Here is a 17,992-nt window from a genome sequence, read left to right as displayed (position 1 = left end):
AACATTTTTGACAGATGACTTTGCACTGATCAATTGGATGTTGTTTAAAAAAATGCCAGACTGCACTCTTTCTAGCATCGGATACCTTTTCAGGCATTGCAGACTGAGCTTTAACCGGATGGCCACGCTGTCCTCCAACAGGTTTTGGCTTTGCCACGCGTTTTGGGCAAGATACGGGCCCGGCAGATGGAACCTGTTGCGATGTTGATGCCTGCTGCGGCCCCTCCTCCTCCGCTTCAGAACTGCTGCCGCCTGCACCCTGTTCCCCCAATGGCTGCCAATCGGGGTCAAGAACTGGGTCATCTATTACCTCTTCTTGTAGCTCGCGTGCAACTTCGTCTGTGTCACCGTGTCGGTCGGTGGTATAGCGTTCGTGATGGGGCAACATAGTCTCATCAGGGTCTGATTCTTGATCAGCACCCTGCGAGGGCAATGTTGTGGTCTGAGTCAAAGGACCAGCATAGTAGTCTGGCTGTGGCTGTGCATCAGTGCACTCCATGTCAGATTCAACTTGTAATGGCATGTACTGTTAACTGCTTCACTTTCTAAGCCAGGGACGGTATGTGTAAAGAGCTCCATGGAGTAACCCGTTGTGTCGCCTGCTGCATTCTTCTCTGTTGTTGTTTTTGCTGAAGAGGACAAGGAAGCGACTTGTCCCTGACCGTGAACATCCACTAACGACGCGCTGCTTTGACATTTACCAGTTTCACGAGAGGAGGCAAAAGAGCTAGAGGCTGAGTCAGCAAGATAAGCCAAAACTTGCTCTTGCTGCTCCGGCTTTAAAAGCGGTTTTCCTACTCCCAGAAAAGGGAGCGTTCGAGGCCTTGTGTAGCCAGACGACGAACTTGGCTCCACAGCTCCAGACTTAGGTGCAATATTTTTTTTCCCACGACCAGCTGATGCTCCACCACTACCACTACCCTCATTACCAGCTGACAATGAACGCCCCCGGCCACGACCTCTTCATCCATACTTCCTCATTGTTTTAACCCTTATCCGGCTGAATAGGTACAATTGTAACTATTCCGTTTTAAAATTGCAATAACTTTTTTTTGAAAAGACGTAGAGGGCTGAAATTTCGTGACATCTCTACATTTTTGGTCCAGAATATATTGGCCAAATTTCAATAAAATATCTCCACCCGCTTCCGAGATAAGGGGTCGAGATCTTTTTGCATCCATAACAAGCTGCATAGGTACAAATGTACCTCATATATTTTGAATGAAGATAATGCAAGGGAAAAAGCATAAATTTTTTTTTAATGATAATGCTATTTAACTATTATAAACAAGTTAAAAACTGTTCATTTACATTATAAAAGAAAATGTAAGAAACTTTTTTTTATTGATTTTCTTTGCAAGTAATGCATGTTGGCTTTGCTACAGAGTGTTCATCGCAAATGGGTTTCACACAAACCACACAAGACTTTCTAGTCTTGCGTTGTTTTCGCCTCAGGTCTCTGCAGACATAGCAACTACCAACAACAGGGGAGGGTCCACGACTACCATGAGGTATTTTGGGGCCAGCTGCTGGCTGCGATGCTACCACAATGCATCGTCCAAGCACCATTTCTACTGCACCTCGAAGAAAATGGTTTCTCATTATCATTTTGTTTGTACTACGATCTTCAATTGCAATCATACACAGCTGATTTGCGAGATCTTTCAGGAACTTTCTTCGTTGATCCTTTGCCCTGAAGCTTGGATTGTGTTCTCTGTAGATGATGTAGGATGCTAACCCACTGACATCAATCATATTGTAGAAAAATGCCAAAGTCCAACGTGATGTTCGTCGTTTCACAGTGTACTCTCCCAACATTTTATCCATAACATCAACGCCACCTTTTGTTATGTTGTAGTATTTTATTATCTCTGGCTTGGCTGCTAGTGTCTCTTCAACTTCTCCCGTCATGTGCATAGATGATAGAAGCACGACTGATTTGTTCTTCTTTGGTACATATGAACAGACTGTTGCATCATGATTGTAGGCAAAATTTGTCGAGTATACAGGCCTTTCTTTGGCAGGCTGCATGTTGTTAGGTAGGAACCTTTTGTTTTTTCTCACTGTACCAACTAGTGTCATGTTCCAGGAGTTCAATACCTTAGCTAGTTCCATGGTTGTAAAGAAGTTATCGGTGGTGACATTTCTTCCAGAGCCTTTATACGAGCTCACTAGGTCCAATACTGTTCGTTCTCCAATGTTTACTTGTCGAGGACCATCAGTTGGTTTCCCAGTGTAGAGCTGACCTTGTAAAGGGTAGGCATTTGATGAGTCACAAGCCCAGAAAATCTTTATGCCATATTTAGCTGGTTTTGAAGGTATATACTGGGTAAATTTAGTATGACCTCTAAATGGAAATAATTGCTCGTCGACGGTGATACAATGATATGGCTTGTAGGCTCTCTCCAGATTACTGTTCAGCATTGTCCAGATGTCCCGTATTGGTGCAGCTTTATCTGTTTGCACACGTTCTGCACGTGTATTTTCGTTGTCAAACCTGATAAATCTGAGTATCATCTTGAAGCGGTCACGAGACATGGCTGCACGTATAAGAGGCAGAGCAGCAACATTCCACATTTCCTCCAGATTCTCTTTGTTGGCTCTGTGCACACCAGCAGCAATCAGTATGCCCAAAAATGCATGAAGTTCAGTTTCAGTAAATTGCTTGAATGTTTTTTGTGGTGGCCGTTTGGAAGAATCAGGAAAACGTTGTACCAGTTCGTTGTTGTAAGCATCACAAACTCTCTTGGCCTTTCGATTCGTTTCCCGTAATATGATGTCACACATCTCGGGAGTCATGATGGACTTGAATAGCTCTTTTGCTGTATATAGGTTGCTGATTGCTGCAGGGCCACCTCTTTGTCGTAGGACATTACGAGATTTTGTTTGTGCATTTGGCAGTGGATTACTGCACCATTGAGTTTCATCCTTAGCAGTCCAAATGTCGCCTGCACTTTGAGGCACAGAATCATCCTCAACACTTTCGTCTGATTCGTATTCATTTTCATGCTCTATGACCATTTCTTGTTCAATGTCTGAATCTTCTTCAGTAACATCCACTTGTGGTACATAGTTTTCATCATCAGATGGAACATATGGTTCATCCTCATGCTCAGAATCAGATTCTTCTAGCATTCGCATTATTTCGTCAGACGTAAATCTGTAAATATGAAAAAATGTAAAATAAATAATTTTCCGAAATACTACATTATTGGCTTTTCACAAAATTATACTAACCTGCAAATACGTTTTCTTGGATTATGGCGGAAACTAGATCCAGCATTACTATCACTCATGATGACTTGCTAGATGAATTTTGGCTTCGTATTTTGTGCTGAATATAAATAAAACATCGTAAAACAATATGTAGATACTAATTATTATCCATTTTTCGTATAAAAATTATACCTATAGTGATAAGTTTCATACAAAATATATGTAAGCCAAGTCCAGGCTGAAAGACAATTTGACTGTTCTGTCCCCACATAATGAGAATAAAGGTATAACTGGCTGTTAGATGCTGTGAGACTTTCCTACCTTCGTTTCCAAGAAATTGAAGACTTCACAAGCCTAGAAATGTGTGCTCACAGCAATGAGATGAACAGCAAAATGGCTAATGAGAGGAGGGAGGCAGGAAGACAAGTAGAAGCCACTCCCAGTTTGAATTAACTTAATTGACAGCAACATAAGTGACCAGTAACAACACTGAACAATAGATATCAGCATAACATTTGTAGCTGAATGAACTTTAGTTTCTGAAACCAAGTAAAGTCTTCCCACAGTGGAGGTATATGTGAAGGTACAATTGTACCTATGCAGCCTGTTAAGGTTGTAAAATTATGCAGCCTGACAAGGGTTAAAAACGTAAACAAACTAACGGTATTTGTTGCTGTCACACAAATTACATGGTGAGCTATAACTTCAGTATGATTTAGCTACCCCTTTACAGGTGAGTGAGACCACAACGAAAATCAGGCACAATGTTACACACTCTGTTGTTGGTGGCAACAAATGAGAGAGATGCCACACATGCAGGACTGTCACTGAAGCACAAATGTAAATATTAATCTCCCACTGATTTGATTTTTTTTTCTTTTTAAGGGAGACTTTAGGAAAAAAAAATAGAATAAAATGATTTTTTCAGGAAGAATTTAGAAACCAAATAAAATAAAATGATTTTTTCAGGGAGAATTTAGAAAACAAATAAAACAAAAAAAGGCTTTCTATGGCCCACTGAGTGAGAGATGACGCACACAGGAGTCAGGAGTGGCACACAAGCCCAGAGGCCAATATTTATCTCCCACTGATTGATGTAGTGATTTTTTCAGGTAGATTTTGGAACCCAAATCAAGCTAATCAAAATAATAGGCTTTCTATGGCCCACAATTGGAGAGAGAGAGAGAGATGGCACACCCAGGAGTCAAGACTGGCACACAAGCAGAAAGGGCAATATTAATCTCCCACTGATTTGTTTTTTTTTGTTTTTTTTTTTTTCAGGGAGACTTTAGGAAAAAAAAAAAATAGAATAAAATGATTTTTTTAGGAAGAATTTAGAAACCAAATAAAATAAAATGATTTTTTCAGGGAGAATTTAGAAAACAAATAAAACAAAAAAAGGCTTTCTATGGCCCACTGAGTGAGAGATGACGCACACAGGAGTCAGGAGTGGCACACAAGCCCAGAGGCCAATATTTATCTCCCACTGATTGATGTAGTGATTTTTTCAGGTAGATTTTGGAACCCAAATCAAGCTAAAAAAATAATAGGCTTTCTATGGCCCACAATTGGAGAGAGAGAGAGAGATGGCACACCCAGGCGTCAAGACTGGCACACAAGCAGAAAGGGCATTATTAATCTCCCACTGATTTGTTTTTTTTTTTGTTTTTTTTTCAGGGAGACTTTAGGAAAAAAAAATAGAATAAAATGATTTTTTCAGGAAGAATTTAGAAACCAAAGAAAATAAAATGATTTTTTCAGGGAGAATTTAGAAAACAAATAAAACAAAAAAAGGCTTTCTATGGCCCACTGAGTGAGAGATGACGCACACAGGAGTCAGGAGTGGCACACAAGCCCAGAGGCCAATATTTATCTCCCACTGATTGATGTAGTGATTTTTTCAGGTAGATTTTGGAACCCAAATCAAGCTAATCAAAATAATAGGCTTTCTATGGCCCACAATTGGAGAGAGAGAGATGGCACACCCAGGAGTCAAGACTGGCACACAAGCAGAAAGGGCAATATTAATCTCCCACTGATTTGTTTTTTTTTTTTTTTTTTTCAGGCAGACTTTAGGAAAAAAAAAAAAGAATAAAATGATTTTTTCAGGAAGAATTTAGAAACCAAATAAAATAAAATGATTTTTTCAGGGAGAATTTAGAAAACAAATAAAACAAAAAAAGGCTTTCTATGGCCCACTGAGTGAGAGATGACGCACACAGGAGTAGGAGTGGCACACAAGCCCAGAGGCCAATATTTATCTCCCACTGATTGATGTAGTGATTTTTTCAGGTAGATTTTGGAACCCAAATCAATCTAAAAAAATAATAGGCTTTCTATGGCCCACAATTGGAGAGAGAGAGAGAGAGATGGCACACCCAGGAGTCAAGACTGGCACACAAGCAGAAAGGGCAATATTAATCTCCCACTGATTTGTTTTTGTTTTTTGTTTTTTCAGGGAGACTTTAGGAAAAAAAAAAATAGAATAAAATGATTTTTTTCAGGAAGAATTTAGAAACCAAAGAAAATAAAATGATTTTTTCAGGGAGAATTTAGAAAACAAATAAAACAAAAAAAGGCTTTCTATGGCCCACTGAGTGAGAGATGACGCACACAGGAGTCAGGAGTGGCACACAAGCCCAGAGGCCAATATTTATATCCCACTTTTTTTTTTTTGTTCCAGGGAAAATTTATAAACCCAATAAAAAAAATAATAAATAGGCTTTCTATGGCCCACTATCTGAGAGACAGAGAGAGATGGCACGCTTAGGACTGGCACACAAGCCCAAAGGCCAATATTAATCTCCCTTTTTTTTTTAAGGGAGAATTTATAAAACAAAAAAAAAATAAATAAATAGGTTTTCCATGGCCCACTATTTGTGAGAGAGATGGCACGCTCAGGACTGGCACACAAGCCCAGAGGCCAATATTAATCTCCCACTTTTTTTTTTTTTCCAGGGAAAATTTATAAACCCAATAAAAAAAAAAATAAAATAAATAGGCTTTTTATGGCCCACTATCTGAGAGAGAGAGATGGCACGCTTAGGACTGGCACACAAGCCCAAAGGCCAATATTAATCTCCCACTGATTGATTTATTGATTTTTTCAGGTAGAATTTAGAACCCAAATAAAGCAAAAAAAAAAAAAAAAGGGCTTTCTATGGCCCACTGAGTGAGTGATGATGCACACAGGAGTCAGGAGTGGCACACAAGCCCTGAGGCCAATATTTTTCTCCCACTGATTGATGTAGTGATTTTTTCAGGTAGATTTTAGAACCAAAATCAAGCAAAAAAATAAATAGGCTTTCTATGGCCCACTGAGTGAGTGATGATGCACACAGGAGTCAAGAGTGGCACACAAGCCCTGAGGCCAATATTTTTCTCCCACTGATTGATGTAGTGATTTTTTCAGGTAGATTTTATAACCCAAATCAAGCAAAAAAATAAATTGGCTTTCTATGGCCCACTGAGTGCGAGATGACACAGACAGGGATGGCACTCTAGCAGAAATGTCAATCTTAATCTCCCACAAAAAAAAAAAAAAACAGGGAGTGTCCTTCAATTACTATCTCCCTGCAGTAATCTCAGCCAGGTATGGCAGGCAGCAATAAGGAGTGGACTGATGCACAAATTAAATAAAAAGTGTGTACAAACCAAAAAGATAGCTGTGCAGAAAGGAAGGAACAAGAGGATTTGTGCTTTGAAAAAAGCAGTTGGATTGCACAGCGGCGTACACACAGCAATGCAGCTATCAGGGAGCCTTCTAGGGCAGCCCAATGAGCTACAGCGCTGAGGAAAAAAAAAAAAAAATGTAGCTTCCACTGTCCCTGCACACCGAAGGTGGTGTTGGGCAGTGGAAATCGCTACAGCACAAGCGGTTTGGTGGTTAATGGACCCTGCCTAACGCTATCCCTGCTTCTGACGAAGCGGCAGCAACCTCTCCCTAAGCTCAGATCAGCAGCAGTAACATGGCGGTCGGCGGGAACGCCCCTTTATAGCCCCTGTGACGCCGCAGACAGCAAGCCAATCACTGCAATGCCCTTCTCTAAGATGGTGGGGACCAGGACCTATGTCATCACGCTGCCCACACTCTGCGTTTACCTTCATTGGCTGAGAAATGGCGCTTTTCGCGTCATTGAACCGCGACTTTGGCGCGAAAGTCGCGTACCGCATGGCCGACCCCGCACAGGGGTCGGATCGGGTTTCATGAAACCCGACTTTGCCAAAAGTCGGCGACTTTTGAAAATGAACGACCCGTTTCGCTCAACCCTAGCTACCAATTGCTAAATTTGAAATGACAAAAATATCATCGAAAATGGAGATTTAAAACTCAAGCAGAATTCAACTTCACTTGAACAAATATTTGCTCATTTTTAATATATGTATATATAAATATTCAATGTTGTAAATTTTCCCCAAAATTCTAATCATAAATGCTATTTTATTATATGTACTGTATATGAAATAAGGTTTAAGTGTAGCAAAGTGGGGGAAATTTACCTTAATGAGCCAGAGTTTTTATACAATTTATACCAAGAATTTTGACTTATACTGATGCCTTACAGCACATTTGTCATGTGTTTTAGGCTGTGTCTTATTCTACAAGGTGCAAGGTTTAACAGGACTGGGCATAATGTTTGTACCAAAGGAAAATACAAGACCATATTAAGTAAAAAAAAAAATGCTGCAAATTTCCGATACAAACTAAGCTGATAGGTAAAGACTAGAAGAGTCTAAAAATCTGTCAAAATGATATCTGTCATATATAGGGTTTATTATAATTTACTGTAATAAATTAGTGTTATTTTAAAACTGCCTAGTTTAAGTTTACATTGCCTACAAAGTAGATGATTTTAGCAACTCTTTCCTAATATTATAAAAGCCTAAAACATCTTAGATTCTCACGCTAACATTTGGTGTCTGTTTCCTGCTCATGCCATAGAATCAAAAGTTAAACTAAATACGTTGTGGTTTTATGTACCAGAACAAAATTATCAAATTTCAGCTATTTAGAAGGTTTTTAGATTGGGTAAATTCAACCTCAGATGAACCACAACACCATGTCATTATTTATTTACCAAAAATTAGGCAGAAAGGCAAAATTAATAGGTGAAAAATTAAGTAAACCTATCTTGCCTACATACGAATTAAGTGGGTAAGTAGGAGCCAGGTGTTTTTAATTATATGCCATTGATTAATTTCTCACCGTTGAGTATGACCACCTCTATAAAAGCAGATGTTTTGGGAGTTTGTTGGTCTGGAGCATCCAGGCATGTCTGTACAAAATGCCAAGGAGAAAATACATCAGCATGGGTCATAAAGAAGCAATATATACTGCCCATCAACCTTTGAAGAGTTATAAGGCCATTTTCAAGCAATCCGGCATTATTTAAGTGAGAATAATTAATCACAAATAGAAAACAGTTAATATAGTTGATAATCTGCCCAGGAGTAGACTTCCCAGAAAATTCACCCCAAGATCAAACTATGCTCAGAGAAATTGCAAAAAAACAAGAGCTACTGCTCAGACACTAAAGGCCTCATTTAGCATGTAAATATTTAAGTTTATGACAGTATAATTGGAAGAAGATTAAAAAAAGTATAGCTTGTTTGGTGGATTACCTCTTTTATTCTAAACAGCAACAGTGTGCAAATCTGCACCTGAGCAAACCACAAGACGTTTGGACCAATGTTGGAAAGTCGTGACCAAGGTGGAGATATTTGAGCACAATTCCTGGCACCACATTTGGTAAAAACCAAACACTGCATATCAGCAAAAACATCTCATATAAGCATGGTGATGAAGCAGTGATGATTTGGGCTTGTTTTCATAGCATTATATATGCAGCATTGGAGCATCCCATTAATATATAACTTTTAATGATGCCAGTAAAATCACATAGTGGTATCATTAAATCCTTAAAACGACTGCAGATAAGTTTTTTAACGGTGACAGTTAAGGGTACTTATTCCTCAGCGTCGAGAAATAAGGGTATAGAGCCCTCTAGTGTCAAAAAATCTCAGAGAAGAGAGAAATGGGGTACCCCGAGACCCCACTGATACCTCCCCCATACCCTGACCCTCCTGCTCTGTCCCCCAGCCCTCCACATCATCTTTCTGGAAAAAAATCGGCGTATGTATGCTTGCTCAGTGCGCCAGATGAGATCTGCCGGCTGGTACCGGCAACAATGGAGATTTTTTCCTATTGGTTCATTTTGATCACTGTGAGAGACCTTAATGTGCCTTTGAGCTGCTGTGTGTACTCTGCCCCGTCTGTGGAACTACTGTGTCTTTAAGCTGCTGTGTGTACTCTGTCCCCCACCTGTGTGAGTATTGTGCCTTTAAGTTGCTGTGTGTTCTCTGCTCCCCCACCTGTGGGAGTACTGTTCTTTTAAGCCACTGTGTGTTTTCTAGTTTTTTGGAAAATAATTGTCATCAGCTATCTTGTTTCCATTTCTAGTCCAACATGAAAAATACCCAATATTGACTGATAAAAGTATTAACCTTTAATGAAAATTCAATTTAAAAGTGGACAAACAACATAAAGTAACATACACCATACAAGAAAGTGCACATTATGTCCACCCTATAGATAGTGCTTGACCTGTACATCTACCTACCTGCAGAGGTTGGCACCCAATAAAAGACTCTGTATGAGAATGGCACCACCGCTCGACGACGACTGACCCCGCTGGGATACCCTAATAAGTGACGGACAGACAACTTTCATATCATCAAGGGACCTGATGACACTTTAATATATTATAGGGACAGTCAGAAAAAAGGAAAGTAGGTGTCTATAAGGTCAGTGGAAAGGTGAGTCCCCATGCCTGATAATAAGAAATGTTATGTTTATTGGGAAAATATGATGAACAGTCTGCCTGAGCTGTACCTGCGCTGTACCCTGCCTGTACAGCAGAGGTTAGTACCCTACTGGTCAGCGGATATGGCGCCCCTGCTCAATGATGGCTATCCTATTCTTAGGAATGAGCGCGTTAATGACCTTCGATGACATCGCAGCTTGTGATTGGTCGTGTGAGCGGTCACATGACTGCTCAGCGACCAATCACAAGCCGCAACGTCATCGAAGGCCCTTAACGCGCTCATTCTTTGCAACGAAAGCATGGCGGTTGCAGCGGTGACAACCAGGGCGCGTCAGAGGGTAAGTATATCAATATTTTTTATTTTTATTCTTTATTTTGCACATGAATATTAATCCCGATACCGATTCCCGATATCACAAAAATATCGGAACTCGGTATCGGAATTCCGATACCGCAAATATCGGCCGATACCCGATACTTGCGGTATCGGAATGCTCAACACTACTGATAAGGGTTTATGTCTCCTCTAATCAGACATTTTGGCCATAGCATGTTAATCTTCTATTAATACCAACAATATACTCATTTTTTAGTTGCAATTAATATGATCAAAATCATCCCATCCTTATTATCAGGACATTTTGAGATTTGATCCCATCAATCAATATTTATGAGCCATTCAATACAATAGAGATGGTGTGGATCAACCAGCAGGACCTAATCCAGCTGTCATGTAAGTAATCTGTGGTCACCACAAGGGTTCCCTGTGAAATGCCTACTACCTGCCAGCATCCATGACTTTTAGAAAGGATCAAATCTATCTGAGCAAAAATTGAATTCTACTTGAATATTACAAAAAACAGATTGTAATTTGTTTCTACATTGATACAGCCAAATGGTGGCAGATAGCTACATGGTACTTTCGGCCCGAAAACATTACAATGGGTGTGATGTACATCATTAAAGGGAATCTGTCGGCAAATTTTTGCTGTGTATACTGAGGACAGAATGGGGTAGAGGTTAAAACATAGATTTCAACAATATGTCACATGTCAGGCTGTGTGTTGTTGTTTTTTTACAATGAAGGTTTTATCACCTGGTGACAATAATTGCCTGGACTACTGCAGTAACAGCAGTGCATGCATGCTGGACCAACTCCGCCCCCTCCTCTGATAAGCAGCTCTCTGTCAATAGACAATGTACATAAAGAGATTGATTTGGGTGGGGTTAGCTCTCTCAGCTCTACTGTACTGCTAAATATATAAATTCTGATTGTGTTAGAACTGCTTGACCCAGTAAACTAAGTGATACATCATTGGATTCAGGGTCTCTTTGCCTAAGTTATGCTACTTTCAGATGAGGTAGTAAAAAACTGCTGACAGATTCCCTTTAATTACATACATCACTCCAAATGCAGTCACATGAAACCTAGTGGACAGAAGCCCTGGCCAGAAGTGACCGGATGCACAGAAAAAATATATAGTGGAGAATACAGAAAATAGAAGACAAAAAAGAACTAGACAATCAGAGACCTAGCGGCATCAGTACAGGTATGGGGAGGGCAGGGCAGAGGTGACTGTAATGTTTTTTTTTAATCCTTTCCCCTCCGCTTTGAATCCAGGAAAAGGCTGGATGGATGTCATTGATTTTGCTGGATTTGCACCAAACAACTATCAAAATATGTGAATGATTCAAATTAAATTACTCATCATCAGCAGCTGCTTAGAATAATAGTGATCCAGGTCGTCAGTCCTCCACTGATTGGTTAAACCAAGTGCAAACAGAACCCAGTTTATCTTCAAACATGGACTAATTAGTGCATGAACACAATGGAAAGTTCATGGGTATCTCCACGATGCTCTGCTTTTGCTCCGCGTATTAGCTAAGAAATTCTGCCCTTTCAGTTACGCAATTGGTGGAATGAACCCTCAACCAACACTAATTAGGGCTGTAACATATAAAAATTGTTTACGCTTTTACTTACCCTTTCAAAAATGTCTATAAAGTCTAGATTTACTGAACTATATTACTATTCTAAATTTTGTTTGTATTTCATACCACTGTATGGAACAAAATAATGTTTTCAGACACAGATGGATAGTGAAAGGCTCTTGCCTAACTTTTTCTTCATTTTACTTCTTCAATTACTTTTCTGAACAGGACATAACATTTACTTTCTTTTCCATCAATTAAATTCATGCTCAAGATTACAATGTGAATTGCATTATTTTCCATTTATTTATAGATCTTAAATTGCTCCAATAAAACCTTTCTCGATATGTTCTCAAAGCAAAAGGTCTTTATTTCCATTTTATTAGGAGTAAACAGCCCTCATGTACAATTTGAGTACACTTTAAAGGAGGCGCAATACACAATGGCATGATAAAACATAAAGCTGCGTATAATTCAGGCTTCCCAAGCAAAGTACTTGTCTAGCAGATACACCTTCAGCTTTCACTCTTGGACCAGAGAGACATCTGGTTTCAGACTAACATAGTCTATTGCCTGTTTGTCAATTATAAAACTGCTGTCAAATATACTTGAGGTAAATCTAGTAAATTATCTTTTTATAGTCATATGATAGATTGAAAAGTAATTTTGTATTTTTGTTTCTTAAACTACAGCATACCAGTGTATAATTGTATGTTATAGCTGTCACGCCATTAACGGCGATAAAGGGGCAGGACGGCGTACTGGGACTCGCACCTGTCCCTGCCACTATAATGGGGCCCTGGCTTTCCCTTATCTCAGGGGTACCTATGATGGTTAGGAGGCCTGAGCCGCCAGCGTATCCATCTCCTGTGCAGGCCCTATCAATGGCCCCCTCACCCCCCATAGGAGGTGGACTGCACCAGTGTATAAATACAACAATTAACAGGGTATACAGACAAGGTAACTAAAAGTCTCAAACTCACCAAATGCTCACACAACCACAGACGTAACACATAGAAGGAAAGAGAAGGAAAAAACTAGGAAGGAAAACAGGTTTAACATGCAACCAAAACAGCAGACACCAATCTCTGTAAATAAACCTCCAAGCTCCTAATACACCATGCTCCTTCAACCTCCAAGCCAGGCAGCTGAACTGATCACTGACAACTGTTGTAGACAAAGCTGAGTCTATATAGGAGAGGAGATTACAAAAATCAATTCAGCTGAGAGACCAAGCTCTCAGCAACTTCAGCAACTAGGTTTAACTCCTGACCTGCTGGCAAAAGACAGCCAGGTCAGAATTCAGGAGAAGAGCTTCTGTTCATCGTGTGTGAACGAGGCCTAGAGCGCTGCGGTTCTTTGGAACCTCTCTGTCGCGGAAGCCCTGTGACAATAGCATTTTTCAATTAAATGGCTTTCCTAGATCCCTGTTTATATTAATAGCTATCTTGAACCCCGGGCTGAACCAAAAAGAATTCAAAACCCATAAATTGTGTCTAGTGGCAACACATAACTTGGAAAGAAATAGAAACGGAACCACAAATAGAAAGCACTGCACAGTGCAAAGATAACAGAAATCTTTCAGTAAAAGAAGGCCCATCTGCTCCCCTGATAAGTCAAAATGTAGTTTGATTTTTTTAACTCGATTTTTTGATTTCGAACAATGGCAACTTGATTGGTGAACCATCTGTAGGAAGATTGATCTTGTTCAAACCTTGATAAGTCCACCAGGGTATTCTCTGTCATTATCTTGATAGTAACAAGCCATCGGGTTGCTGGTCTTCCCCTCGCCTTGATCCTTTTATTCTTTCGACCATGATGATTGCTCTCTTCGTATGATGTGTCCAAAGAAGGCAAGTTGTAGCTTGGGGATCCTTGACATGTCTGGCTTGAGTTGTTCCAAAATTGATTTGTTTCTTCTTCTTGCCATCCATGGTATTGATAACATCCTTCTTCAGCACCACATTTTGAAGGCCTCAATTCTATAACTATACGCTTAGCGCAGTACAAACCATTGAACATATCAATATTGGTGTTGAGTTAAAATTCTCTGTCCCAATGTATCTTTCTACATGGTGGTATTGCGTGTTTGGAAATGCCACATCTGTTGCAGGCAGTTGAGTAAGGGTGTACAATGTCGGGCTCGTGAATGCCACTGGACCCATATTTCTGTTGGCAAACAAACATCATAATTTTCAGGGGCATTTTGAGGTACTAGGGGTACAGACCTGTAGCTGTGATAAGCTGCCTTTAGATAGGGTGATATAATAAACTGATAAATTCACTTTAACAGAGAATTTCAACAAAAGCTCTGCTTTTCTTGCCGAAAGGATAATATTGTCTCGCAATACTAATCATTTTTCTGCACTACAAATGCCTCTTCATACAGAGCTCTGCACTTCTAAAGTAACCTTTCTTATTTTTTCTGCAATGGTCACTTGATGTATACTGTGCATGATGGAAATTTAATATCTCCCTACTATACCAAAGTTATATTATTTCCAGTGATTATTGTGTGTCATGTATAAACATTAAATTAATTCAATCGTGTGCATTATTACTCTCAGAATTATTAGCATAAGGCCATGTAATGGACACTAAATAGTTTTTATTGTTAGGAAAAAAGATTTAACGGTTCTTCAAAATGTGCTTTATTGCCATCATTTTAATAGCTTTATGTGTTTTTTACGATCCCAGTTTCAGAGACCTCATGAGCAGTACCCTCCACTGAAGTTTGGTACAGTACCAAATGGGAGCACCGAGAAGAACATAAGAAGCAATTACCCAGATATGCACGCTTACATGATCAAATACAACCAACGGCATGTGGAAGACGCACTGCAAAATCTCAAGACAGGGTGAGTGTTAGGATACTTTACCTTGGTTCACTTTCTTTTATTGAAGTGTGAATCATAATTTTAGTCTATAAGATCCTCTAGACCATAAAAAAGTGCAATACAGAAATGACATTGATTTGGTAATATTGTTTTCACCTACTGGAATTATTCATAACAGTTTTCACAGAATAGTAACAGTGTTCACACAAACATGCCACCTTTAGCTGTGCACATAGACAAGTAGTTTATTTATTTAGCAGATCGTCTCTGTCTTGACCCATGGGGACTTAGTGGATGAACGATCTGTAGGAAGCCTAGATAGGTCCACCAGGATCTTCTCCAACATTATCTTGATAGTATCAAACCATCGGGTTGCAGGTCTTCTTATTTGCCTTGTTCCTTCTAATCTTCCGACCATGATGTCCATCTCCATTGATTGCTCTCTTCGTATGCTGTATCCAAAGAAGACAAGTCAAAGCTTGGTGACCCATTGATCATTCATAGACAAGTAGGGTGGCCAAATATTGATACATTAATTTACTCCATCGTTCTGCATTGCTCCATACTAAAAAGCACAAATATACATGTGAGCATTCAATCAAAAGTCACCTGAGTGTGGCTATCTCTTCCTCTGCCACAGTTTGCAATTATTTTGGAGCAAATGATTCAGGTAAAAGAGATCACAGATGTACCTAAAATTTAGGACTCGAAGAGAAGAAATCCTTCAACAATGACCAAATAAGTTTAAGTAAAACTCCACATTTATTCAGAATAATGAAAACGCTAAATAGGGAGAACAGCGTATCCACAAGGAACCTGATGGACCTATGCATTTCTCACTATTTAGTGATTTAATTATTCTGAATAAAAGTAATGTTTTAGATATACTTTCCTGATCATCACTGGAGTATTTCTTCTCTTAAAGTATGCTCCTCTGTATTCCTGACTCAGGTGGCTTTGTGCCAAGAATTCCTGGCTTGGACACAGGTATACTCTGGAGAGCATCGGGCATGATTCTCTAGAGTTACATTGTAGCCACTCTGAGTCTATAGAGTCTTTCCTCTTCAAAGGCCAAATGAATAAAGCAACCGTTGACAAAAATATATCCATTTAACATTTTGTATGAATGTAACATTATCCATGGACACTTAATTTATAACATTTTGACTATGATCTAAATTGTTGACAAATGTATGTATAGCGGTTGAATTTATTGAATCACTGTTATCGTTCTCAAGAACTTCATGAACATCATTATCGAAATCAATACCATGCTATTTCTGAGCGTTTTTCAGGTCCCTTTACTCGCTCCTTTTTCTTTTGAAGGAAACTGGATGCCTTTATTTATGATGCAGCGGTATTGAACTACATGGCTCGGAAAGATGAAGGTTGTAAGCTTGTTACTATCGGTAGTGGAAAAGTCTTTGCTACCACAGGTTACGGCATTGCTCTCCAGAAAGGTTCTAAGTGGAAAAGGCCCATCGATCTTGCATTGCTACAATTTCTAGGAGATGGTACGTATCTTTTCATTCTATGGTTTCTTCTCAGATTTGATTTCTGCGTTTTGCTAAACTTATTACCAAAAATTGAATATGTATATTTTCAACATTTTCATGTATGTAAAAGTTTATTGAAATATATCTATTCTTTTCATTATTATTTCTCATTCTCGGGCCACCTTACTTCTCAATGGTGTTTTAGACTTCATTCAGTGGTTGCTTTTTAGACTGATTATTTTTAACTTACAAAGCATGCTCTTTATAGCTGCTATTACATGATCCTTACAGGTATTAAAGGGAATCTGTCGCCACATTTTTGCTACCTCATCTGATGAAAGCACCAAAAAATAGGGAGAGACGCTGATTTCAGCAATGTCTCACTTAGTTTTTGGCATGCACTAGTTGTGATACAATTAGACTTTTTAGCATGAAGCAGAGCTCAGAAAACTAACTCCACCCACTCCAGGACCTCTGTGTACATTCTATATTGGCAGTAAGCTGTTAATCTGTGCTGAGGGTGTGATTGGACCAGGATGCATGGGAGTTGTAGTCCAGTAGTGATAATATCCTGCTGATTGTATTGAAACACTGTCTCAGCTCCTACCTCATGCTGCCCTCAGATTACATCGCCAAACCTGCTGACGGATTTCCTTAAAAGTTCCCCAACAAATAAAAATCTAGTAGACTGAGGGCTATGGACAAAAAAACAAACACTTTTTATGACCATGTTAACTGATTCAGTTTTCCCTAATTATGGAGTTTTCAAGGGAATGTATCACTTATTTTTTCTTTTAGTTTTTGGTTTTAAATTTGTATTCTACTTCCTGTACATTATTGTTTTTATGTGCTTTGTGTACCTAATTATTATGGGGCAGACATATTTTCTGAGATACAGTTAGCAGCAGTTCAGAATTTTCATTTCATTAGTTACATGGACCTAATTGATTCTGAGAGTGTTCTAGGTTGGTTCTGTGATATGTGCAGCAATCATTGCGTAAGGAAGGTGGGAAAGTGAGCTGTGCATATTGGGATAAACTTTCATTGCAGTCCTGCCAGGGATGATAATGAAATGGCTACTGAAAAGTGATCTCTACAGACCAGGAAGTGGCAGCCTAAGTTTTTCTAGTCATTATCACTCCATTCGATTCAGCAATCCTCGAAGCATGCAGACTTAATCAGGTTGACTGATACTTCCTCAAGTCACCCAGATTTTTTGGCTTCCAGCCAAAAAGAGAGCCTGGTTAGCGGTCCAGTGAGAGTACTGACTCAGCAACCAATTGACCATACTGTCACCTTATTTAATGGGGTTGGACACTTTTCTTTATTTTAGCAAATGCTCTAGTGACATGATTTTGTTTTACTTACTATAATATGGTGTAGGGTTTCAGCTTTCTGGCAGCTGCTTGGATATGTGTTATGTTCTGGTGGCCTTGGAGCAGCATGAGATGTACTCTGGAGAAGGTGGTCCCTGTACTGACCGCAAACCCTGAACCTAGCAGCGCAAATAGAAGTAGCCGTGGGGGGTACCTAACACTCCCTAGACCCCTCGGCACAGCCTAAGATCTAACTACCCCTAAAGACAGAAACAGGAAACCTATCTTGCCTCAGAGAAAATCCCCAAAGGATAGATAGCTCCCCACAAATATTGACTGTGAGAGGAGAGGGAAAAAACATACGCAGATAT

The 17,992-nt window shown here is 39.5% G+C and overlaps 1 protein-coding gene across 1 annotated transcript in view; it reads left to right on the top strand.

The window, feature by feature from the left end:
• GRIN2D (glutamate ionotropic receptor NMDA type subunit 2D) overlaps positions 1–17,992 on the top strand; it is a 593,213-nt gene that overhangs the window by 492,996 nt on the left and 82,225 nt on the right. The window contains exons 9-10 of the mRNA XM_069740746.1: positions 14,670–14,830; positions 16,136–16,323. Coding sequence (XP_069596847.1) covers positions 14,670–14,830; positions 16,136–16,323 — 349 coding nt within the window. The remainder of the gene's footprint in view (positions 1–14,669; positions 14,831–16,135; positions 16,324–17,992) is intronic.

Source organism: Ranitomeya imitator, chromosome 10, assembly GCF_032444005.1.
Source record: "Ranitomeya imitator isolate aRanImi1 chromosome 10, aRanImi1.pri, whole genome shotgun sequence".
Classification (NCBI taxonomy): domain Eukaryota; kingdom Metazoa; phylum Chordata; class Amphibia; order Anura; family Dendrobatidae; genus Ranitomeya; species Ranitomeya imitator.
Note: the sequence above shows the minus strand (reverse complement) of the source record. Positions and strands in the feature narration are given on the sequence as shown.